The sequence below is a fragment of the Stenella coeruleoalba genome (assembly GCF_951394435.1).
Source record: "Stenella coeruleoalba genome assembly, chromosome: 3".
Classification (NCBI taxonomy): Eukaryota; Metazoa; Chordata; class Mammalia; order Artiodactyla; family Delphinidae; genus Stenella; species Stenella coeruleoalba.
In genome coordinates this window covers 116825276-116850625 of record NC_137148.1, presented here as the reverse complement: position 1 = coordinate 116850625, position 25350 = coordinate 116825276, and the positions used below count along the sequence as shown (strand labels likewise).

Genomic DNA, 25350 nt, shown 5'->3' with positions numbered 1-25350 from the left:
TATGACAACATTGGACATTCACAGATTTAAAATCTTATCATAGTAAGATAATCCAAAATAAGGCTAGAATTTTGAGGATAGTAACAGAGAGAAATGGCTGTATCTTGTTAAGAAATAAAATACAAAAAGCTTAGAGCACAAGATTACAAAGAGTAACTTATTTAACTGAACATAGAGACAAAAAGCCCAAAATATATGTAGCAGGAAGAACAGAGGATGGTGAAAGTAATGCACAAAAAGCAGTTCTTCCCCAAATAGACAATGACTGAGTATCTGTAACCATGGAGTTAGTGGGATTGCCTAGATACACATCAAAGCACTAATACAAGCTACAACATCACGGCTAAGCCATGTTGGTAAAAAACAAATGTCACCTAATTATTCCTAGAAGCTGAAGAAACAACTTCATTTTGGGGAAAAGTAGAGAATGTTAACAAGTGTCCTTTTAGCAACAAAATTTTCAGTCTCTAGGAAGGTAGTAGTATAAGACACCAGAATATAAAACAGTTCCATCTTCCTCAGACATCGCCCACTGTCAGATAGAAATATATAAATCTATTCATTGTCTACTCATTGGTAGCATTGAGTGATATCATAAATTAATATTTAGGAACACAGGTAAAGTTACTATCTTATCTCTTTGGTTTGGTTACTACCCTACTTCCTCAATTTTCACTTTTCCTCCAATAATTAAAAAAGTTTGCAACAGGAAACCACGATATAGAGACAGCTTAGAACATGGCCTTTATTTTTTTATGGGCAGTGAGGAAATGAGATGGACATAAGCAGTTATATGTTAAAAGACATTATTAAATTTGGACATATATAAATCCACATAAGCATGATTACTAATGGAAATCTACTAAACTAGAGAATATTAGTAGTAAAATTTCCAGAGAAACACTCAACCTCATTCACTGTACATATAATTTTTCTATACAATTTTAATGATTTGATATTAAAATGAGAACTTTTCATGTTACCTACTCCAATAAACAACTCTGGGATATAAAGCATCATGTTAACCTAATGCTTACTTTACATTTATAGTTCTGTTTTCAATCTGTTCCTCAGCAGTCTAAAACAGTACTTCCTTTTTTTTTTTTTTGCAGTACGCGGGCCTCTCACTGTTGTGGCCTCTCCCGTTGCGGAGCACAGGCTCCGGATGTGCAGGCTCAGCGGCCATGGCTCACTGGCCTAGCCACTCTGCGGCATGTGGGATCTTCCTGGACCGGGGCACGAACTCGTGTCCCCTGCATCGGCAGGCGGACTCTCAACCACTGTGCCACCAGGGAAGCCCTAAAATAGTACTTCTTGATTAAGTTCTTAAACATCCCCTTTAATCACAATGTCGCTCTTCTTAAAAATTCTTGGGCTTCCCTGGTGGCGCAGTGGTTGAGAATCTGCCTGCCAATGCAGGGGACACGGGTTCGAGCCCTGGTCTGGGAAGATCCCACATGCCACGGAGCAACTAAGCCCGTGCGCCCCAACTACTGAGCCTGCGTGTCTGGAGCCTGGGCTCCGCAACAAGAGGACGCGACAGTGAGAGGCCCGCGCACCACAATGAAGAGTGGCCCCTGCTTGCCGCAACTAGAGAAAGCCATCACACAGAAACAAAGACCCAACACAGTCAAAAACAAATAAATAAATTAATAAATTAAAAAAAAAAAAAAGAACTGCACCAACATTAAAAAAAATTCTTAATTTTCTTTTGCCTTCAGAATAATCTATATTCTTAGCCTGGCATTTATTAATTTATTCAACAAATATTTAACGTCTAGTACAAGCAAGGCATAGTGGACCATACAAAGACGAGCAACCTAAACCCTGCCCTCGAGGAGCTTACAGTCTAAAAGGGGAGATAAAAATGTACAAATCCAAATAAAAGGATAAAGCCAAGCATTGGCAGATATGGAAATGGGATGGGGGCGTATAATATAGTAACCCTTACACATTGCTGCTGGGAGCGTAAACTGCTGTAGCATTCTAAAGAGTGTATTCACAGTACTTTGTCAGATAAACATTATGCATTCCTATGACAGGTAATTCTGCTCCTGAGTTTATCCCAGAGAAATTCTCATACAGAGCCATAAGGAGACTGTACCAGAATTTTCACCACAGCATTGTCTGTGGTGGTGGGGAATGAGAGACAATCTGGGTACCCATCACTGAGAGAAAGGACAAGTAAAAAATAGAGGATATACAGGATGAAACACTATGTATGCTGCAGGCAGAAACAATCTAGAGGTAGACATATGGATAGATCTTAAAAACAGTGCTGGTGAAAAAAGTAAAACACAAAACAGGATCTATAGCATAATACCATTTATGTAAATTTAAAAATATATAAAGTAGTAAACATTTTATAAGAACTTGTAAGAGCAAAAGAATCTGCAAATCAAACACATTAGAATGACTGCCTAAGGGCAAGTATGGGCATGGAAAAAGGGATAAAAAGGAACAAAGTAAAACAAGAGCAGAGCCATGATGACAAAGTCCAGGAATTAAGTATGATTAACTCAACCTTCCACACTTGAAGTCCAAAGGGGAGGTGAAGAAGGTGCAGGAGTGACCAGAGCCAGAAGGAAGATCCAACAAAGTGCTACAGGAGTTCAGAGAAATGACTCCTCAAGAGGGCCTTGAGGTGCACACAAAAGATGTGTATTGTTTATCTCGACATCATTTTAATGCTTTGCAACGGATTAGTTAGTTCTAAGCTATACAACTACAAAGAATAATCAGAATCCTATTTTAGGATCTCTGTAGAATCAGTTACTACAAATGAATGAGATGCAACAAGTGGCTTCAATCAACAAATTTATTTACAATATTAAATTTGGAAAGACAAAGGTTTGATATTACTTATGTATCCTTTCCCAGGTGAATATTCATAACTATAGATGATAAAGCTAAACAATGCTAGAAAACTGAGCATATCACTCTTACCTAGTTTCACATTTTGTTTATAAAGGTGATTCTGAGGCCTCTGTCAGATGCCAGCTAGGATCTCAAATCCTTGAAAACTAACAATGGATAAGTGAGATTAGTTGCCTAAATCAGGAGAATATGAGTCAAGATGGAAGAAGCCTGGATGAATGGTGCACATGAAAGAAAAGAATGTTATAGTAGGATATATAAGAAACACCTGGGTAAGATTTATGGGCATGAATATATTTTAAAAGGATGCAGATATGAATAAAGACTTCAGATAGGAGTAAAATGTTATAAACTTGAAAAGATGATTGCTAGAATAGAAAGAGAGTCCTAGAGAGTAAGAATCCTTCCTCCATCCCTAGCCACATATGCAATGCAGGTATAATCTATGAACTTAGAAAAAAAAAAAGCAAAACGGTCAAACAGCAATTTCATCACTCAAAGAAACTTCTCTAGCTACATAAATGAGAAATTTTAAGAAAAAGCCACTTTAAGGAGAAAATAATATATATTTAATAATTTAAGATAGATCTTTCTATCTACCCAGGTGATTCAATGTGTACTTTTACATCATCAATTGATTTTTCCTAATTTACAGTGATATTCTATTACGCACACGATTTATATCAATACTAACATGAAATCTTAACGCAATGCATTATCACAGCTTGCTCCCACATAAATAAATGTTGGGTTGGCAACACCACTTGGCATCTGGCAACAGCAAGTGCCAAGTGTCTAGATACAAGTGTTAATTTTTTCCTTCCCTAATAATTTAGTAAAATGAAAGATTCCTTAAAAGGTTAGTTCATTCTGACACTATTCAGTAAGTAATAAAACATCAGGGACTTCCCTGGTGGTGCAGTGGTTAGGAGTCCACCTGCCAGTGCAGGGGACACAGGTTCAAGCCCTGTTCCAGGAGGATCCCACATGCTGCAGAGCAACTGGGCCCGTGCACCACAACTACTGAGCCTGCGTGCCACAACTACTGAAGCCCATGGGCCTAGAGCCCGTGCTCTGCAATGGGAGAGGCTGCCACAATGAGAGGCCCGCGCACCACAGCAAGGAGCGGCCCCCACTCGCTGCAACTAGAGAAAGCCTACACGCAGCAACAAAGACCCAACGCAGCCAAAAATAAACAAATAAATTTATAAAAAAACAAAAAACATCAAAGTGAAGAAAATAAGTAGCTACTCAGTATAAGAAGGTATTTCAGTAAGCAAAAATATGATTACTCACTTGAGTATCAACTTAAAAAGTCACTACCCAAACGTTTCAGTTGACTTACATATTAAATCTAAATTTAAAATGTTTTACTTCCTTTCTGCACATACTCTGTGTCCTTCCTAGCTTATTTCTTGGTTATTTTGTGGCTCTGTGTTAATAAGTATTTTTTAAATGATTTCTTATTTAGTACTGAATTTCCCTAGCCAAAGTTACTACAGTCCTCTATAGGATATAGCCAAACAAAGAGCAACAAAAACAGAGGCATTTAGGTTTAAATATTTTACTAAAGGCTGTTAGCCAGTTAGGATACTCAGATTCCTTAACAAGTACATGCTTAATTTGTTTTTTATTTAAGACTAAAAAGAACAGTCTTCATTTTCTGAAGTTTGAATAGCTAGGTGTCCAATGGAAAACTGCTAGAATTAGCTTAAGTCAGAGAGACTACAGGTATTTTATCTCTGAAATTAATAGTTCAGAAATGAAGTAATCCTTGGTGAAGGCCCACAATACTCTAAAATTACTAAAATTGACATTAATTTGAAAGAAGATTCTGTTTGCTGCTGTATAGTCACTCCTTACCAACTTCACTTAAAGCTGTGTTAAAGATACAAATACATACTTATACACTTCACTGTGATTTCAAAAATCTAGAACTTCGTTGTCATATAATGAATGAAATACGCTTATACATTTGTTTTACATATAATAGTTTTTAATGCTTTACATATTACCTATTTTCTTTATTTCAGAGAACTCAGGTAGGACAACCACATACATTATTACCAAGTGAAGGTACTTTATATCTACAAATGAAAATACAGCAGAAAAATAACAGAGCTCATAAACTTGAGTCCTTTAAATAAGGACACCTTGATATTCACTTGGATATTATTCATATACTTTTTTATAGTTATTTGTCCGTGTTCACATATTGACAGATGTTAAGCCATATATTCAGCATTACATGAAAGAAACTAAATATAATTCTTAAACTTCTCACTCACCAAACTGAATCAATGCTACTAAGACTTGACAGCAAACATATTTTCATTCCTCATATTACTGTTTAGCTAAAGAATTGTGAAATGAAAAATGAATGCCTGATAAATTTTTGCTACTTTAATATAATTTGCTACTTTATTTAATATAATGAAGAACTTCATATATGCTTAAGTATTTTTGCCTACACCAGATGAAAACGACACCTAGAAGTATGTTAGCATTTTAAGAAATCATTTTTCCTAGTAGTTGTGTCTTTTCTATTTTAAATAATATGTAAGATGATTAGCATTTGTCAGAATTACCTACCTCAATTCTGGATACACAGTAACTGTGTACCATTAAAGTACCTTTATGAATTCATACTTTAGGTGATAAAATACCCATTTTAAGGAAATAATTCAAGAACTAACCTTTTTGTACTCCTAAAACAGCAGGAGAGTTCTCCTGTAAAGTTCTGTCAGGTTCCTGTGGAGGTACAACCATGGCGAGTGTATGCATTGGTACACGTGGAACCTAAAAAGTCAACTCAGAAAAAAAGAATCTCAGACCAAAGAATAAAATAAAGGTCCATAAATGAAACAGAGATCCTGTTTTAGATTTTCTTCATATACCACCAAATTAACTTTTTTTGTTTCTTTAAAAGAAAAACAAAGAAGAAGAAGAAGGTGGAGGGGAAGAAGAAGAAGGGGAGGAGGAAGAAGAAGAAGAAGGAGGAGGAAAAGGAGACGAAAAGGAGAAGCAGCAGCAGCAGCATTATTCACCAAGCAGTAATTTCTGAGAATACTGATTGGGCAAATTCAGGCATTCTACAAACAGTCAATGATAAGCTAAATGGAATTAATATCACTCTCTTGTTACGGAGAGATCCTTGCTGGTTTCAGTTATAGCTAGGAGTACAAGTCACATATTCAACTGGCCAATTTACCCTTGTTCAAATTCTATATGGGTCAAAAGAAAAAAATCCAACACATTTCCTGAATTGGTGTATTTCAGTAGTTCTCAGAATAACTTTGTAAAAAACAATTTCAGATTTCACTGAACTTTGTATACTTAGTATACTCTCTATATTCTCTCCGTAGTTTTAGGTAGGTTTAAAAATTACTTTAATGAATTTTTGGTGCATATATTCTGGTTTACCCACACCTTCCTGGATGACAAAAGTAACGATCTCTAGGATAATTAATATTGTCTTGGGAGGTATTAAGGGAAAATCATTCTCTTGGTTCAAGATCATGCTTAATGTATTCATAAAAAACCAAACAACCTTAAAGACCTAGTTGTAATAAAAGGACAACTTGGAATACTTATATTTGGTATTAAGTGTTTCTTTTTTTCTTTGTGGTACACGGGCCTCTCACTGTTGTGGCCTCTCCCCTTGCGGAGCACAGGCTCCGGACGTGCAGGCTCAGCGGCCATGGCTCACGGGCCCAGCCGCTCCCTGGCATGTGGGATCTTCCCGGACAGGGGCACAAACCCGTGTCCCCTGCGTTGGCATGCGGACTCTCAACCACTGTGCCACCAGGGAAGCCCTGTGTTTCTTTTTAAACACTATTTTCAGTAAATAAGACAATGAAAAAAATTTCCATGTACTTTTGAAGAAAATCTTAAAGAATTTAGGACCAGGTTTATTCAAATTTAAAAGAGAAATAAGCTGGACTTCCCTGGTGGCACAGTAGTTAAAAATCCGCCTGCCAATGCAGGGGACACAGGTTCGAGCACTGGTCCGGGAAGATCCCACATGCCACAGAGCAACTGAGCCCGTGCGCCACAGCTACTGGGCCTGTGCTCTAGAGCCCGCGAGCCACAACTACTGAAGCCCGCGTGCCTAGAGCCTGTGCTCCGCAACGAGAGAAGCCACTGCAATGAGAAGCCCGCACACCGCAATGAGAAGCCTGCACACGGCAACGAAGAGTAGCCCCCACTCGCGGCAACTAGAGAAAGCCCGGGTGCAGCAACAGAGACCCAACGTAGCCGTAAATAAATAAATAAATTTATTAAAAAAAAAAAGAGAGAGAGAAATAAGCCCATTTTACTAAAGGCTAATTTTAAACGAAAACTCCCAATTTGAAGAATATTTATATTTACAAATAAGCTCTGTTTTACATTACCTGAGATTGATCTTGACAAGGTGGGGTAAGCTGAGACACATCTGTGGTAGGAACTGACAGAACATTGTTTGGATAATCCAATAGATAAGAAACAACATTAGTATGGCCACCTTTTGCAGCTTCAATGAGCATTGTTGAGCCATCCTGAGAAAAATTGACACCATAATTAATTATTTATTAATTTCTTTCTATAATCTGATTACTAAACACATTTAGTTTCTTAGCAGCTCATATAAAATCAAAACTCATTTAAACAGTAATGAATATTAATAATAAATATTAAGCACTAAAATATTTGAAATATATTTTAATAATGACGTATATATTATTTACTTATTTTGAAGTAGAATACCTTGAGACGATGAGTAGGGTCAGCCCCATGAGCCAAGAGTAGCTCCACAACTGCCAGGTGACCTCCTGCACATGCCAACGACACTACTGTATGATCGTTATTGGCTGTAGCCCTATTCACATTGGCACCTTCAAAGAAAAATAAACAGCAATCTTAGCAAAGCCAGTTCAGACAATATGATTTTAAAAACTTTTTTGAAGTACAACATAGATACAAAAAAGTGCACAAATCATAAGTGTATAGTTTGAAAATTTTTCACAAAGTGAACACACTTGTGTGACCAGCACCCAGATCAAGAGACAGAACATTATCCACATACCAGAAGCCCCACTTTGTGCACCTTTTCAGTCACTACCCCGCCCTCCAATGGTAACTACTATCCTGACTTCCAAACTGGTTTTAGTTTTTGAACTTTATATGAATGAAATCATACAGTGTACTCTTTTGTGCCTGGCTTCTTTCGCTCAATATAATATTTTTGAGATTCATCCACATTGCTGTGCATAGTTGTAGTTCATTCATTCAATATCACTTCTAAAATGAAAAATCTAGATTAATAAATATATACAGGTTAATGTGAGCACCAAATAATACCACTGTATGTAAAGACAATGACATTTTTGATCTACTTCTAAAATGTGGCAGTATAGCCAGGTCTCAAAGCAGAGAAAACAGATTTTTTTAAACAATATTTACGAGAAATATAATTCTTCCTATTGTATATTTTAAGGGTCAGAGAGACCTGGATATGAAGAGAAGACAAAAGATTATCCAAATACGTTATCAGAAAGGCTTTTAGTAAGTTGTTCAATAGCTTTGTACAATATGACCAAAAAGAAGTCTAAATGCAAAATCTTTTCTTAGCCTCTTTTTTTGGTAAATTAATTTTGATTCACGGAAAAAAAGACCTCTCATTTTTAGTTCAACTACCTTTTACAATCCCAAAAGGACTCAACTAGATGGTTAAGACTATAGCAACGGGGACTTCCCTGGTGGTGCAATGGATAAGACTCCATGCTCCCAATGCAGGGGGCCTGGGTTTGACCCCTGGTCAGGGAACTAGATCCCACACGCACGATGCAACTAAGAGTTCGCATGCCACAACTAAGGAGCTGGTGAGCTGCAACTAAGGAGCTCGCCTGCCGCAACTAAGACGTAGTGAAACCAAAAAAAAAAAACAAAAGGACTACAGCAACATTCATTCTTCCGTCTTCCTTAATTCGACTTATTTTATGAAGGGAAAAATAAACCTAGGGGAAACTACTATTTATTTAATTTTCAAAAAGACCCAGCTGAACCTAATCCTAACTTGTATTAAAGTACCTTTGGGAAAGACAAGGCACACCAATAAACATCCTTACATTACCAACATAAGATTATTTTTAAAGTTGTTAATAATAAATTTAGTTGGGATTGTTTAGCACTTAGAAAGCACTAGAAAGGCTATAATCAATGTGTTCTTATTCTTGACAAGCCTGATTATATGCTTAGCAGGGTAGTTGATGGTATGATTAGGAAAGGAGCATGAGAGAACTCTAAAGGTTATCCATCTGTTTATTACTTCTGCATGGTTGAAGTAAATAGCTTTTACAGACTAAGTTATGACATTATGTAAGATATGCCTTACTTGGTAGCAAAATGTGATGTGAAGAAAATAGGCCTAATTTTATCCAATTAAAGAAGAAAGCAAGTATATTTAAAATGATAAAATATTACACTGCATCCTTAATGGTACAAAATGCCAGAATTCTATTGGAATATACAATAGATATAAAATGTTTATTTGAATAATGTGACAACACTTGAGTGGACCTTCCTTACAGTTTAACATCCTAACCTAAGATTTTTTTTATCAGATGCCAGAGTACCTCGAACACTACACAGAGTTAGGCTGAACCAAAAGAAATTGCTGCTATTACCATCTTTGACATATACAATGACAATTTTATATGGTTCAACATAAACTGAGTTCAGCAGCATTTCACTTTTCTATAGTAAATAGTCTTGAACTACCTCTTATCCATCATTTGAACTTCTTTGCCTAAATATATTCTAATAGTAGAATCTCTAGAGGAATATAAAAATAATAAATAACACCCTTGTGTACTTGGTTGATTTAACTGTACCATAAACAACAGTAGCAGACTTTCTCTCCTCCACCCTTCCCCATTTCCGGCAGAACTGCCTTAAGTGCTGAACGATACCGCATCTACTAAATATAGCTGGACACTTTACCTTTGACATTTCCAACTTTGGGGAGTAACCATATACTCTTTGGTTGATGAAAACTTCAAACTCAAAACTAATAAACAGGACTTCCCTGGTGGTCCAGTGGTTAAGAATCCGCCTTCCAATGCAGGGGACGCGGGTTTGATCCCTGCTCAGGGAGTTGGGATCCCCCATGCCACGGGGCAACTAGGCCCCTGTGCCACAACTACTGAGCTCGCGAGCCTCAACTAGAGCCCACGCGCCGCAAACTACAAAGCCCACGTGCCCTGGAGCCTTCGCGCCACAACTAGAGAGAGAGAAAAAAAAACCCACACGCGGCAACGAAAGATCCCGTGTGCCGCAACTAAGACCCAACGCAGCCAAAAAAAAAAAAAACAAACTAATAAAGATCCCAGCAAAGCACCTTATGAACTCTGCTTCCTAATAAAATACAGCAACAAAAGACTGGAATATAATACTTATACTATAGGTAAAGTAGCTTTAACAGAAATTGCAACAGTTTAGGAACTTTTTTCAGAAGTTGTACTTTCTTGGAAATGCAGACTTGTACTTTCTTTACCTTTGCTAATAAGAAACTGCACGGTGCACAAATGGCCAGCTCTCGCAGCTTTCATCAAAGGGGTTCTTCCACCTTCAGATTCATGTTCCTAGTAAAGAAACATAAAATAATCCATCAGTGCCAATTCATTAACCATCTATTTTTAACACTTAGTATCAACGACATAAGAAATAATGAAGATTTAATACTTACTCAATGCAGTCACTTATGTTACCTACCTCAATTCCTCCAAAATACAGAATTTCAGTCCACATTAGATGGTGTAACTTTCTAAGAGCACGTTCAGTTTTACATACCAAACAATAAACATTAAGGATAAGACTTATGTTTAGTTTGATCCCCAAAGAGAAGTAACTGCATTTTTCTAATACTAAGGTTAAAAAGATATTTCCCTAACTATTCATCTGAACTATGAAAAAGGAACCTTAATTTTGTGAGGTGATTTTGAGGATCTCATCATATCAGAAGCCAATAAGAGATCTATCAAAGGAGAGAAACCAATCTCTGAAGAAAAACACTATGGTATTTCAGGAGTAAAGGGAAAAGGAAAAAGAAAAACATACAAATGAGCTGATTATTTTTTAGAGTAGAAATTAAATGCTTGAATAGTCAAAGACAAAAGAAGCAGTCTTACAATAGTAGGAAGATTGTTATTCTTCCTAGCAAGTTTGTCCGCAAGAGGAATGAATGAGAAAACAGCTTCTCAAGCATCCTAATATCAAATGCCACTAAAAAAAGCTTGCTTGTATGGTAAGTAGTACTGCCTGTTGGGAGTACAGTGAACTCTTACTACATTCATCTAAGTATTAAAATGTAGCTGACACATAGCTTTTACAAAAAGTTCTCTCAACTATCCCCTCTTTCACTATGTATGCAAACATTAATTTCTGTTGTTCTTGTCCTCTTTTGTTACTAAGAAAAACTTGATAAAGAACGGTGATTTCTTCTTACATAACTATATCTCACTACAACTTTGGCAAACTAACAATAAGAATAGATTGTCAACCCAATGGAAACTTTAAACTGGACTGCAGTGACAGGAATTCCACTCTAAAAGAAGTTTTTTTCTTTTATCTTGATAGTGTAGAATTCTCAACCTCCTAGTTTATGTTTTGATTTTTGTTATGCATATTGATTAGACAACAATCTTTATTAACTCTAAGGTATGGAGGATGAATAACTATAGATAATGCCAACAAAATTTGGCTTTAGAATGAATTTTGAACTTATATTCAAATGTAGGTAAATCTAATATTCTGGCAATTTACTTCAAACAAAACGGAATACACATCATGAAGAGCTTACTCAGAAAGACCTAGAAAGTTGTGTCAACACACTACATGCTGGAGTTGTTGTATCAGCTACTCACTGGAAAGAAACTGCTCCTTTAGCAACTGCTATTTCCCCTCCTGTCTCAGGACCTTTGTGCTTAAGCTGCTCTCTCTTCCCTGTAACACTTCTTTGTTAGCTCCTTTTCATCCTTGACTGTCTCAAGTTAAGTGTTATTTGCTCAAGGAAGACTTTCCTGAACCTTCTTGACTAGATCACTTTTCCTACTACTGACTTACAGTTCTACGAACTGCTCTTTCATAAGTTCCAATCACATATTAGTTTGTGTTAACTATTTGGGTAACATGTCCACCATTCAAGTATAAGCTTCATGAGAAAAGCAATCATGTCCATTTTTCCTTATCATTATATACCTAATGTCTAAAACAATGAAGTACTTGAACACTGCTTACCAAGAAAGAACCTAAGCACATCTGACCTCTCAAATCTTCCCTTTCATAGAAATGAAGTTTGAAGTTTAAATTTTCTACTAGGTAAATATGAGAAAGATAAGTTAATTTTAAGACTGGTAGCTAAACTTAGAGTAAGACATTCATTACCTTCATTTGATAATACATTATTACTAGATCATGGGTGGGCAATACTAATGTCACTTTTCCTTGTTTTTTCTTTCTTATCTCTTAAGCCTGGCAGTGACACCCATCAATGCAACTAGTAGTGGCAAAGACAAAAGATTCTGAAAGCCCTGTTTAGAATAAACTTTTAAAGTAACTTTTAAAGTACTTGTTAGTTCTGTATATTTAAAATATTCCCATAGCTGTTAAAAATAAGAAATCAGAAGGTATAATCTCAAGATGCTCACTCCAAGTGAAATTTCAAAATTCAACATACTAATAAAATTTTGGAAATAAAAGGTGTTAAAAGCTGCCTATTTTATTTTCCTCCCTATAAATTCATTCCTTTGGTTCTGAACAATATGTTTGAGGAAACAGTTGATACGATACTACAACTTTATAATGTATTATAATATTTCTTGTCCTAAAATTAATAATGTATATCCCACAACACATACCATTTGTCCCAAAGTATCTGACCACTGAATCCTTTTAGGATAGGAATCAAATTTGTCTATACAGTTGACCCTTGAATAACATCGGTTTAAACTGCGTAGGTCCATTTATATGTTGATACCTAAGTTCTACACTACACGATCACAGGGGTGCAGAACCCCGCACAACACGGGTAGATGTGGTTATATGCGGATTTTCCACTGCACAGGTGGGCGTCCCAACCCCCACGTTGTTCAAGGATCAACTGGCTACTTACTTATGAATGTTGGATTTATTATTTCAGCCAATATTTGTTCAATATCAATAAAATTTTAGGATACGAATTATGATTATTTCCTTCATAAACACAGAAAATTATTTTTCAAGGCTACAAACTTAGGTACTGTGCAATTTAACCTTTTTTCTTTCTTCTTTTTGGAGAACAGCTAGAATAATATAGGGATTATCTATTCCTTCAACATTTGGTAAAACTCACCTATAAATCCATCTGGGATCCTCTTACCTTCATTAGATGGATGGTTTTGAACTACTGACTCAGTTGGTGAAATGGTTGTTAATTATTGAGGTATATGATTCTAGAATCTTTTTTTTTTTTGGGCCACGCAGCGAGGCTTGTGTGATCTTAGTTCCTCGACCAGGGATTGAACCTGAGCCCTTGGCAATGAAAGCACAGAGTCCTAACCACTGGACCGCCAGGGAATCCCCTTGAATCATTTTTGATAATTTATATTTAAAAATCAGTATTCATTTCATCTAAGTATTCAAACTGGTTGTTCATATTGCCTTATAAATTTTAAAGTTCTCTACTATATCATATAGTTATAACTCCCTTTAAGTTTCTATCATATACCTTTTGCCCTTTTGAAAAAAGCTGGGCTTATTTTATCTGTTTCAGAATTTTTTAAAAATCAGCTTTTATTTTGCTGTTTATCCTTATTTTTTCTTTTTTTAACTCTATTTTTTGTTGTTTACTATTCTATTAACTTTTTAAAAACTTTATGTCCTTCCTTCTTTGTGCTGTTGTTCTTTTACTAGCTTCATTTACTTTCATTATACACATACACACACACACACACACACACAATTTTCCTTCTAAGGACCACTTTAGCTGTATCCTCTCACACAAGTTTTGATGTGTAGTTTTGGTGATAACATCTATTTTGCAATTTTTACTGGGATTGCCTTTTTAACTCATGAATTATGTAAAAGTATTTTTCCTCATTTTCTAGTTATATGGGATTTTTAAAATAAGATCTTATTGTTAATTTGTAATTTTAAAAAGACAAAGATCAGAGAATGTAGTTCATATGATTAAGAAGTTAAGACTTTTTTGTGGCCTAAAACATGCACCAGATTTACACATATTCAATGCACTGGAAAATAGCATATTCCATATTTATTGGAAACAAAATGATAGCTCTCTATTTATAGAAGCAAATTTGATTTTTCTATTCTTAACAATCGCTTTATGTATTTGATCTATCAGTTTCATAGAGAAGTGTGGGAAAAAATCCTATCACTACAAATGTAGAGGTGACTAATTTTCTTGTAATTCTGTAATTTTCTATTTTAATTGGAGGGTAGATGTTAGTTACTGATTAGTAATTGATTGTTATACTAGCTGGAAGAGCATTTATTTATCTCTAAAAATGATTTTGGTTTAAAATTCCATTTTCCCTGATATTAATATTGCCTTACATAACTTTTTCCGTTACTTTGTCAACCTTTCCCTGTCATTTTGCTTTAGATCTTTCTCCTGAAAACAGAATTTGCTAGATTTTGATTTTGAATCTAATTCAAGTCTGTGCCCTTTTAACAATTAAGTTCAGTAGGTTTATATTTGTTCTGATTAATAATATATTTTTGTAAAAAAGAATCTTTAAAGTTATTTAGTACCTGATTCTTCACTCCTAAACAATGCAAGGATTCTAGAATGGCTTTTGAACTTTCTAACATATCCTGCTGAATTTCATACTACTGCTGTCTAGATTTTTAGTACTATTTTGGTTTTAAGCATAAAAATTTAGGTTTTATACTCACAAATTCGTATTTATAGTTTACCAATTTCTGTGCTTACCGTAGCTTCCTGCATCCCACGCCTTCCTCCAGGGTTCTTTTTCTCCTTATTGACGTACATAACTTTTAGTAGTTCTTTTGGCAAGGGTCTGAGGTGGTAAACTTTTATTCTTTGTAGATCTGAAAATATGCTTATTTTTCCTTCTTTGGAATGTTAGTTGAGTATAGAATTCTATATTGTGTTATTTTCTTCTGGTTTTTTTTTGGGGGGGGCTGCGTTGGGTCTTCGTTGCTGTGTACAGGCTTTTTCTCTAGTTGCGGCGAGCGGGGCTACTCTGCGTTGCGGTGTGCAGGCTTCTCATTGTGGTGGCTTCGATTGTTGCGGAGCACGGGCTCTAGGTGAACGGGCTTCAGTAGTTGTGGCACGCAGGCTCTAGAGCGCAGGCTCAGTAGTTGTGGCACATGGACTTAGTTGCTCCGTAACATGTTGGATCTTCCCGGACCAGGGCTCAAACCCGTGTCCCCTGTGTTGGCAGGTGGATCCTTAACCACTGTGCCTCCAGGGGAGTCCCTCTTATGGTATTTTGAGAATATTACTCTCCATTGTTTTCTGTGATTATTTTTGTTGATGAGAATCTACCATCAAAAATTTAATTGTTGTTCCTTTGAGAATAATTCATTTTTCCTCCAATAGCTTTTAGGATTTTTCTTTATCCTTAAAATTCTGCAGTTTCATTTGTTCTGCTTAGCAATTATTTTTCAATCAAGGATTCATGTCAGGCTTCAGTTCTAGAAAATTCTCCATCATTATCTCTTCAAGCATTGCCTCTGCCTTCTATTTCTAGCCTCTCTTTCAGGAACTTCATATATATATATATATATAGTCAAATATATATATGGCCTCTCAATTTCTCTTTCATATTTTCCATCTCTTTACCTTTGTGCTATATTATCTATTTTATCATTTGATTCATTAATTATTTTTTCTTTCTTTTTTTTTGCGGTACGCGGGCCTCTCACTGCTGTGGCCTCTTCCATTGCAGAGCACAGGCTCCGGACGCACAGGCTCAGCAGCCATGGCTCACGGGCCCCGCCACTCCGCGGCATGTGGGATCTTCCCGGACCGGGGCACGAACCCGTGTCCCCTGCATCGGCAGGCGGACTCTCAACCACTGCGCCACCAGGGAAGCCCTGATTCATTAATTCTTTATTCAACTGTCCAATATATTGTTTATCCTATATATTTAGTTTTTATTTCTACAATTTTTTCTCCTGAAAGTTTGTTTTATTTCGTATCTATCTGTTCTTAATTCATAATCAACACCTTTTGTTTCATTGCCTCACATTGTTTTATGGCTATTGTTCATAGTTTAAAATAAGCATGCTTAAAATCTTTGATTCAAGTCTTTTATTTCAATTTCCTTGGGCCTGTACTCTCCTGTGCCGCTGCTTTTTGTTTGCTTGCATTTTGACTATCTCTCTTCATGTAGATTTGCTCCTGAGCTTTATAATTGTTTTATTTGATAAAGCTCATTTTGCATGGGAGTTGTTTTTTTTCTTTTATTTCCATCCACAAACTTATCCCTTCTCATTAGATGGTCTGAAAGTTACCTCAGTCTGGCCCATTTCAGAAGTAGCTCTTTCTTTGGCAACTTAAGCTTCTTATCCCATGAAGTTATTTCTGTTCTTCTCACTAAATCAAATAATGATGCCCTCCAAGTTCTTAGTTACAATGTTGTCTTTGCATCTTCTCTCTATGAAGAACAATTTGCTAATTTCTGACTGCAACTCTGGGCAGTTGCTTGGAGTTATTTTTCCATGCTGCTTCATAGGCTGGGCAATAAGACTGTACCTATTGGCCAGTTCCATGTGAGATGCATTCAGTCCCTATTCCCTTAAAGATGATGAAATTCCAGCCCCCAGCGTCCATTCTTTTTTAGGTTTAATTCTCCTTGGGCCTACAGCTTCAGCTGTGGATCCAGGGTCCATTTCTAGTCCACAGAGTTCGTTGGTCTTGTTTCTGAGTATAGCTATATATTTTTAGTTTAGTTTGTTTTTCTCCCATATTTTATTTATTAGATCTATGTACTTGAATGATAGAGAGCAGAGAGGTTTCAAAATATACTAACAGTGACTTTACTTTCTTGACTGGAAGTCATTTGTCACTTATATTTAAACAACTTTGAGATAGAACTCATTCAACATACAATAACCTAGAAAGAAAGAACTTGGCTTTTAAAAAAAAAAGTGTATTAGGAGTTTTGTGTATTGCACAGATAGTTTTAAGAATCAATAAAAAATTGATAAAAGTTTTCCAGCTTTAAGTAGTAAAGTTTTAGAATATGTATATACGCTACTCCTTAATAAAAAGTTATTTAAAAAGCGGGAGGTCCTATTTAGTTTATTAAGGTAAACTAATCAACAGTTGAAACATATTTATAAGTGGATAATCAGAGCTCATGAGCCTGCTAAAATCTTGTCCATAAAAAATGCACTGCAAAGTTCTGGTTCCGATGCATAAGCATTATGAGAAAAAAGGTGCATTTTTTTTCTATTTGGCTTTAGATAACAAAATTTAATTTTAGATTTAGGCTTTTTTTCTTTAAAATAATTTGATTTCCTTTAAAACCACAGTCCTGGGCAACCAAGGTATATATCAAAGATTGTAACTATATCACAGAGCCGGTGTTTCTTGCAGTTGAAGGAGGACACTGTCTAGGGGGAAGGACCAGAATCAGAGGAGAGGAGAGGGAGACTGCTTTATACTATATATGTACTAAAGGATTCTTACACTCTCCCCTAGGGGATATGTTCTTCCAACCCACCACTGTATATTAATCATTAACTTAGTGATCTGTTACTGATCAGATTCATATCCCTCAGCAGAACTGAGATGGAAAAAGATTAAGAGGCACCGTTTTAGGGTTTGTGTTTAGCTCAGTTTCTAAAAACCACAAGTAACAAAGACAAAAACCAAGCTTACTCAGTTTGGATGAAGGAAGAATGATAATAAAGCAAAGACTGGAAAAGAACAGAACTCAGCAACGATGCAGAATAATCTACAGACTCTAGCAATGTCTCAAAGTGTGGAATATAGAGGACTTATGAGAATCTCCTGGGATATCATTTAAAATGCAGACTCCCCATTTCAGATCTGCTGAATCTGAACCTCTAAAAGTGGGGCTGCAAACCTCAATTTTAAAAAGTATCCCAAGTCTTGAGACTTACAGCTAGACAGACAGATTTAAAATCACATTTTCTTTAACAAGTCCAGGGAGAAAAAAATAACTTTATCTGAATTAACACTCAGCTTTACATTCTTGATAGGAGCCACAGCTATTATATAAACTGAGTAAAAGTTTACATTTTCACATAGTATTTTGTGAAAGAAATTTATTTACTTTCTTCAAAATAGAATGAATATATAACAACTTCTCATTCCAAAAGCCAATAAAAAAGATACTTAATAAGCATTATGGTTAAGAGTGGCTTGACACTGAAAAATTTATTTTAGATGGCCTAAATTAATTGTGAAGCAATCACAACTTATTCCTAATTTAAAAATTAAGCACTGCTCCTGAGTATAAACAAATCTCTCTGGATTACAATGGATATTAAATTTGCTTGACTTTTAAAAGCATCAGGCACAAATTCCACACATTTTTTTTCAAAAGAAATGTTTGTTTATCAACAAGTATTCACCTTCTTAAAAGACAATCTTAGAACGAGGTTACACGAGAGGATTTTAAGAAGAAAATTTTAATTTTATAGAAATTAGGGCATGAGCAATATAGTAAATTTTTCACTAAAATGTTTTTTTGTTGTTGTTTCTTTAAGGATTATATAGAAAAAAATCCAATATATCACCCTAAATCTGAGTTTCAGATTTTTGTTGAACAAAGTTGAATACAAAGGGCTTTATGACTGAGACTTTCTCTCTGGGTTATCTTAACTCTCTCAATAAGGGAGAATGAATAAGAAAATCTATTTTAACCTAAGAGATTTTTTTTTTTTAGGAATACCACATAAAAAGAATACTAAGGAGGCAAACCACTAGTAATGTAAATCTCTTCTTATTGGAATTTCATAATCTTTTTCAATCAAAGAGGATTTCCTTTGTCATCCAACAGGGTCCTGGAACTTCTTGACTGGAATTCAGATATCTAGAGCTCTGGTTACCTACATTATCTATTCTTTATGTAGTAGCTTACAAGCATCAAAGGCCACCCTCACCTGATGCTTGGCCGGATCTATGCCCTCCAAAATAGTCTTCATGTCCTCCTGCTTGTCCTGTGAAAGGAAAAAGAAGAACTCACGGATCTTATTCCAAAAACGAAAATCACATTTGGCCATGAAGACCTTGTGACCAGTACTTCAGGTGCTGGGCTTTATTAACTCAGGATCTTCAACTAAAAGATTCTCATCTGTAGAGACCATAATCTCATGAACAGAGTATGATTTTTAAGTACGATAATATGGTTCTCTACCAATATAACTTCAATATAAACCTTAACATACGCAGACCTAATTCTGCTAAAGTTTTTGAACTCATGTCTTTATCTCCAAATACAACTAAAACCACAGAAAATAGAGCAGTATCTTAATATCTAACCAAGGAAAATAATTAAATCAAAAGATTTGCGAATATCAGAAGCTGAGAGATAAAAGTAGGAAAAATACTGTAAGAGATTAAATAGTTCTGTAGTACCTCCTCCCCCCATTATAAATGCACTTAGTGCTCACACTTTTCAACTAAAACAGGAGACTTGAAAGAACTTGAGAGATGGAATATCTGTATTTTATCTAGATCTAGTCTCCAGACAGGGAGAAAGTACTCAAAGATGAGACAGGGAGATGGTTGAAGAAACAGTAATAAGAATTGCAATCACTGACCAGGATCAACTATATCTCCAAATAAAAGAAATGTGGCCTAGAGAAGGCTTCACCCTAAGTCACTCCTACCTCCTACCCTGGATGATATGCTTACCCTAAGGGGATGCATGCTCCTATGGTAGAGATTTGGTGAGAAAGTATTCTGAGTCAACTCTATGATTTGAACAAGCTGACTGTTAAAGTTCACTTCTCCCTTCCTCAACCCCATATGATTTTCAACAAAGACAAGCTCCATTCAAATAAGAATAAATAAGCACAAAGTATCCAACACAGAACCTATTAAGAAGTTCCTACAAAAATGGAAACAAAATTTTAGTCAAATGTTCCCTTGTACTTTCAAAAATATTAAAGAGAATATGAACGCTTTAACTAGTGGAACAAAGTGATATAACAGCAAGAGGAAACTTAAAAGGGAGTTGGGGGTACTTCCCTGGTGGCACAGTGGTTAACAGTCTGCCTGCCAATGCAGGGGACATGGGTTCGAGCCCTGCTCCAGGAAGATCCTACATGCCATGAAGCAAGTATGCCCGTGCGCCACAACTACTGAGCCCGCGAGCCGCAACTACTGAAGCCCATACACCTAGAGCCTGTGCTCTGCAACAAGAGAAGCCACCACAATAAGAAGCCTGTGCACTGCAATGAAGATCCAACGCAGCCAAAAATAAATAAATTAAAAAAAAAAAAAGAAGTGAGTTGGGGGACTTCCCTGGTGGCGCAGTGGTTAGGAATCTGCCTGCCAATGCAGGGGACACACGTTCAAACCCTGGTCCAGGAAGATCCCACATGCCACGGAGGAACTAAGCCCGTGTGCCACAACTACTGAGCCCGCACTCTAGAGCCCATGAGCCACAACTACTGAGCCCACGTGCCACAACTACTAAAGTCCGCACACCTAGAGCCTGTGCTCCACAACAAGAGAAGCCACCGCAATGAGAAGCCCGCGCATTTCAACAAAGAGTAGCCCCCGCTCGCTGCAACTAGAGAAAAGCCCGTGCGCAGCAATGAAGACCCAACGCAGCCAAAAATAAATAAATAAATAAATTTATCAGGGAAAAAAAGTGAGTTGGAAGAGCAGAAGATACTAAGTAATGATGAAACCATGAAAACCACATTAGAAGCAGCAACAAGTATACAGAAAAAATAGTGACCTGGTGGATGGACTTAAGAAAGAAACAATACAGAGGAAAAGGACAAAGAAATGAAAAGAATCAGACATAAAGATAATAAGGGAGATTCAATATGTGGATAATAAATGTTCTAGAAGAAAACAGAACAGAAAAAGAAGTATTCAAGGCTGTAATAGAAAAAAACTGGAGAAGGATGATGAGGAGAAAGAAAAGGAGAGGGGAGAGAGGATGAACTAAAATCTTTAAATAGAAAGCACTCACGGTTTTCCAGGAAAAACTGTTATAAAATAATAAACACCAAGACACATCCTGGCGAAATCATAGAGGTTTAAGTATAATGAAAGAATCTTATGATAATCCGGGCAGAAAGGAAATCACTTACATATAATGGGGAATATTCTAGCAGGCTTTGGCAATATTTAATACCAGAAGACAGTAGAATAGAGGGCTTAGAATTTTGAGGGGAAAAAACAAGTGATTCATTAATTTTATATTTGGCTACATTCATTTATAAATACAACATAAAGTAATATCAAAAATGCAGGCACCTGTGAACACTTTTTTGGTTGAGGAAAGTAAATTCAAAACAAAATACCAGTATCAGCCAGCCAAAAGGTGAGTCAAGTTCAGGAAATCAGGAATTCAGAGTCTACATAATATGAAAGACTAGTAAGGTAAACACTGAATCCACCTAAATATACAGTTAAACAACTTTGAGAAATAATAGGGTCATAAAACAGAATGTAAATGTTATAAAATCATGACAATGTAATAATAAAATAACTCATGAAAATCCTATGGTGGAAGACACATTAATCTCCTCTTCAGAATGGAGTCAATAAACATTGTCTAAATAGTTGATTTTTTAAAAATCAGTTTTTTAAAAGAAATTAACAAAATATTTCAAAATTTCCATTTGTAAATGATGTCTGAATAAATACTTTTCCAGGAAGTAACTTTATACCTGTGTTTTATATAGTTCAACAATTAGTTCAGCAATTAGTGAGCAGCTCATAGGGCTACCTGGAGCACAGGGATTTTTTTAGATAAAAGAAACATGGGGACTATGATCAGAGATTAGAAAATTAAACCATAAAAAATGGAAGGAAGGAAGAAGGAAAGGGAAGGGAGGGAGGAAGGGAGGGAGGGAGGAAGGGAGGGAGGAAGGAAGGAAGGAAGGAAGGAAGGAAGGAAGGAAGGAAGGTAGGGGAAATCTAACCCATGTTAATGAGAATATAAGAATCAGGAGACCTCAATTGTTAGTATAAGTATAGACTAGTTCAGCATTTTTGTACAGTTTCGCAGCAGCTATCAAACTTTTAGATGTGGACCCTCTGAAAACTGGCAATTTCACTTCTAGGAATTTATCCCTATAGATATAGTCACAAAAGTAGCAAAAATACATAAATCTGCATAACAATATTTAGTGCAGTACCATTTGTAATCTTTAAAAATTATAATAACCCAGATGTTTATGAATAAATAAATGGTTAATAAATTATATAGAACACTGGGTACCTGTGAAAAAGAATGAGAAATCTTAGGAATTGACAGAAAAATATTATATTAAAAAGAAAAAAGTTTCAGAACAGTATATGTGGTAACAAATCTATTCATATAAAAAAGACATATAGCCCACATACACAATATATATATGCTTGAGTGTATAGAAATGTTTAGAAAGACACACAACATATTGCTTAAATTAAAAAAAAAATCTTACAAAAGAGGATATAGAAAAGAAATAGAAATCCTCTATTTCCTAAGATTTAATATAGATAACAAACTGATCCTTCAAAATTTTTGTTTCTTTTAAGGTAAGTCCATATCAAATCTAATTTCCAGGATTAAGAACCGGAGGGTGCTAATGTATCCATGTCCAAATCACCCAGTTTCCACTAGCTCAACTATTCTAGGAAAACGCCCCCCAAAGTTCATTTGGCTAGAACACAGTCTAAGAAAAGCAACAAGGGTCAAAGAGCTTACTTCATGGTTAGGGAGGAAAATCAGTGATAGACCAGTACAACATATTCAAGGGGCGCAATTTACTCAGTGCAGAAGTGCTTCGATTTTCATTCCAACATTAAAAATAATAAACCTTTAAAAGTTATGATCGGGCTTCCCTGGTGGCGCAGTGATTGAGAGTCCGCCTGCTCATGCAGGGGACACGGGTTTGTGCCCCGGTCCGGGAAGATCCCACGTGCCGTGGAGCAGCTGGGCCCGTGAGCCATGGCCACTAAGCCTGCGTGTCCGGAGCCTGTGCTCCGCAACGGGAGAGGCCACAACAGTGAGAGGCCCGCGTACCGCAAAAAAAATAAAAATAAAAGTAACTGATTTGCATAGGACCAACTATTACTCAATATGGCAAAGACCCAGAATTAGCAACACTGTGTGCCCACCACACTTCTTCAGGTTGGTTCTATTTATTTTCTTTGATCTACTGCATCTAAAGCAGATTTATTATGAGCTTAAAGAAAGAATCCATGTCCTATCTTGTCCTTGGAAAAACCTCTCCATCTTCCACCCCTATTTTCAAGGTGGCTAACATCTCAAAGTAAAACGGTATTTCTAAATTCCTTGCTTCTCACTGGGCAAAAATACCTATGCATACTTGAAAGCCAAAGCTGAAAAAACAATCCTAAAGAAAGGAAATTTTGAAAAGTTTGAAGGCATATAAGATGAGAAGAAGAGGATGTAACAAAAGTTTATTCTGCTACTCAAAATAAAGTTTAACCAAAGGAAAAGAAGAATAAATTCATAATTGAACAACTCCAAAGATAACTGGAGAGATTTTATTCTTAAGAAAATAGTTTACTTACAATAAAAATCCATGTTAAGGCAACTTTTCCTACTTCTTTGACAGTATTTAAGTAGGATAAAATACTGATAGTGAAAAGATAGGGTAGGAGAGATAATGATTTAGCGTTATAATGCCAAATTATTCTTTACTGGGATGGCCTTACCACATTACTGTGTTTTCTAGGGATTAGTAACTTTTATCTATTAAAATATTTTATAGTAAGCTAAATTTGCTAATTATTAATTATAAATAATGCCCAAAATTAAGTAATTTAAGATATATTTAATATACCCAAAGATTTTAAGAGAGAAGATAATTTGTGTAACACATCATTATTATTAATTATGACTCACACCTTAAAATTTCATTTTCTTCAAGGATCCCATAGCACTTCACACATTCTTGGGCTAAGTACTCATCTAGTCCATCTGATACCTCCAAAAAGGTAGCTAGTTAACCTGTTCTTTAAAAATCATAAAATTAGATTTCTTAAGCCACGTCATTAAAGATCTTCTGATCCAAACCCCTCATAAAATAAAGGAAAGGGGGGAGATGAGAAAGAAACACAAAAGAAGGCTAGGGAATCTAAGTGATTTGCCCTAGGACACCCAGCATAGCCGAAGAAAGAATATTTACAGGACTTGGGTAAAATAGTCCAGAAAATAACACTAGATTTTATTTTACAGATGAGAATATTGAGGCAACTATTTACTTATAGATCAGTGATCTGCTGGCTGTGATCAAAATTCCAGTGTCTTGTCTAATGCTCAGTAGCATCTCTAATGTTGAGTTCTTTCTAAATAACTAAGTGTAGCCTTTGTCACTCATTAGCCCTCCATTCAGATACAGGATTACAGGATGCCTTCCACAGGTATTTCTTCCTTTTAGTAGATTTACTTTCAAATAGCAATGAAGGCCTGTAACATGCTAAAGTGGGTCATAAAAAATCTTTATGTGAACACAACTAAAATATATTTACCTTCTCTAATATCTATGTCAGTTGTTTATTATGGGAAATACTACTTGAGTTCCTCTTCTAGACATGAAAGGCCAAGGAGCTGTAGAGAAGGAAGGAATACTAATTTACGGGATTTATATATCACTCTCCCTTTCCAACCTTAGCTTTGTTGGCAAATACATGTGAAGGAAGTTCCACAAATATTTCTTTTATCTCAACAAATGTATCAACGTTTTAGTGCTGAAATTAACATGCCATGATGAAAAGAGAAAGATTCCATCATCTTTACAAATGGTTTGAAAATCAGAAACACCACCAAATCAAAGCAACTCTGTACAAACTTCAAGTTATAAGTAAGTACTAGGGATGTATTATACAACATGATACATATAATTAATACTGCTGTATGTTATATATGAAAGTTGTTGAGAGCAAATCCTAATAGATCTCATGACAAGGAATAAATTTTTTTTCTATTTCTTTAATTTTGTATATGAGATGAAAGAGGTTCCTAAATTTATTGTGATTATCACAAGTTAAACTTATACAGTATTGTATGGCAATTATATCTTAATAAACCTGGAAGAAAAAAAAAACAAAATAAAAAACAACAAAAACTCCTACTAGATATATATATATATATATATATATATATATATATAAAAAACAGAAAAACAAAACAACACTGACATGTTAACCAACACTGTTGCCACCTAAACATCCTATCATTAGGGCGTTTGGAAACTCTGACCTGATGCAGTCATCTTTCATAGAGATGGATCATC

At 35.8% G+C, this 25350-nt stretch overlaps 1 protein-coding gene across 5 annotated transcripts in view; it reads right to left on the bottom strand.

Annotated features, from left to right (window-relative positions):
• Nucleotides 1–25350, bottom strand: part of LOC307184710 (ankyrin repeat and KH domain-containing protein 1) — a gene marked incomplete at its 3' end in the record, with an annotated part of 117498 nt that overhangs the window by 38838 nt on the left and 53310 nt on the right. For 2 of the 5 annotated variants that reach the window (XM_079918389.1, XM_079918390.1), the window contains exons 11-15: nt 19021–19077; nt 10412–10499; nt 7624–7751; nt 7272–7415; nt 5574–5676 (exon numbers count right to left, since the gene is read on the bottom strand). In XM_079918389.1, the coding sequence (XP_079774515.1) occupies nt 5574–5676; nt 7272–7415; nt 7624–7751; nt 10412–10499; nt 19021–19077 (520 nt within the window). Of the gene's footprint in view, nt 1–5573; nt 5677–7271; nt 7416–7623; nt 7752–10411; nt 10500–19003; nt 19078–25350 lie in introns of those variants that run through there. The other 3 variants (XM_079918391.1, XM_079918392.1, XM_079918393.1) reach the window with 2 other exon arrangements.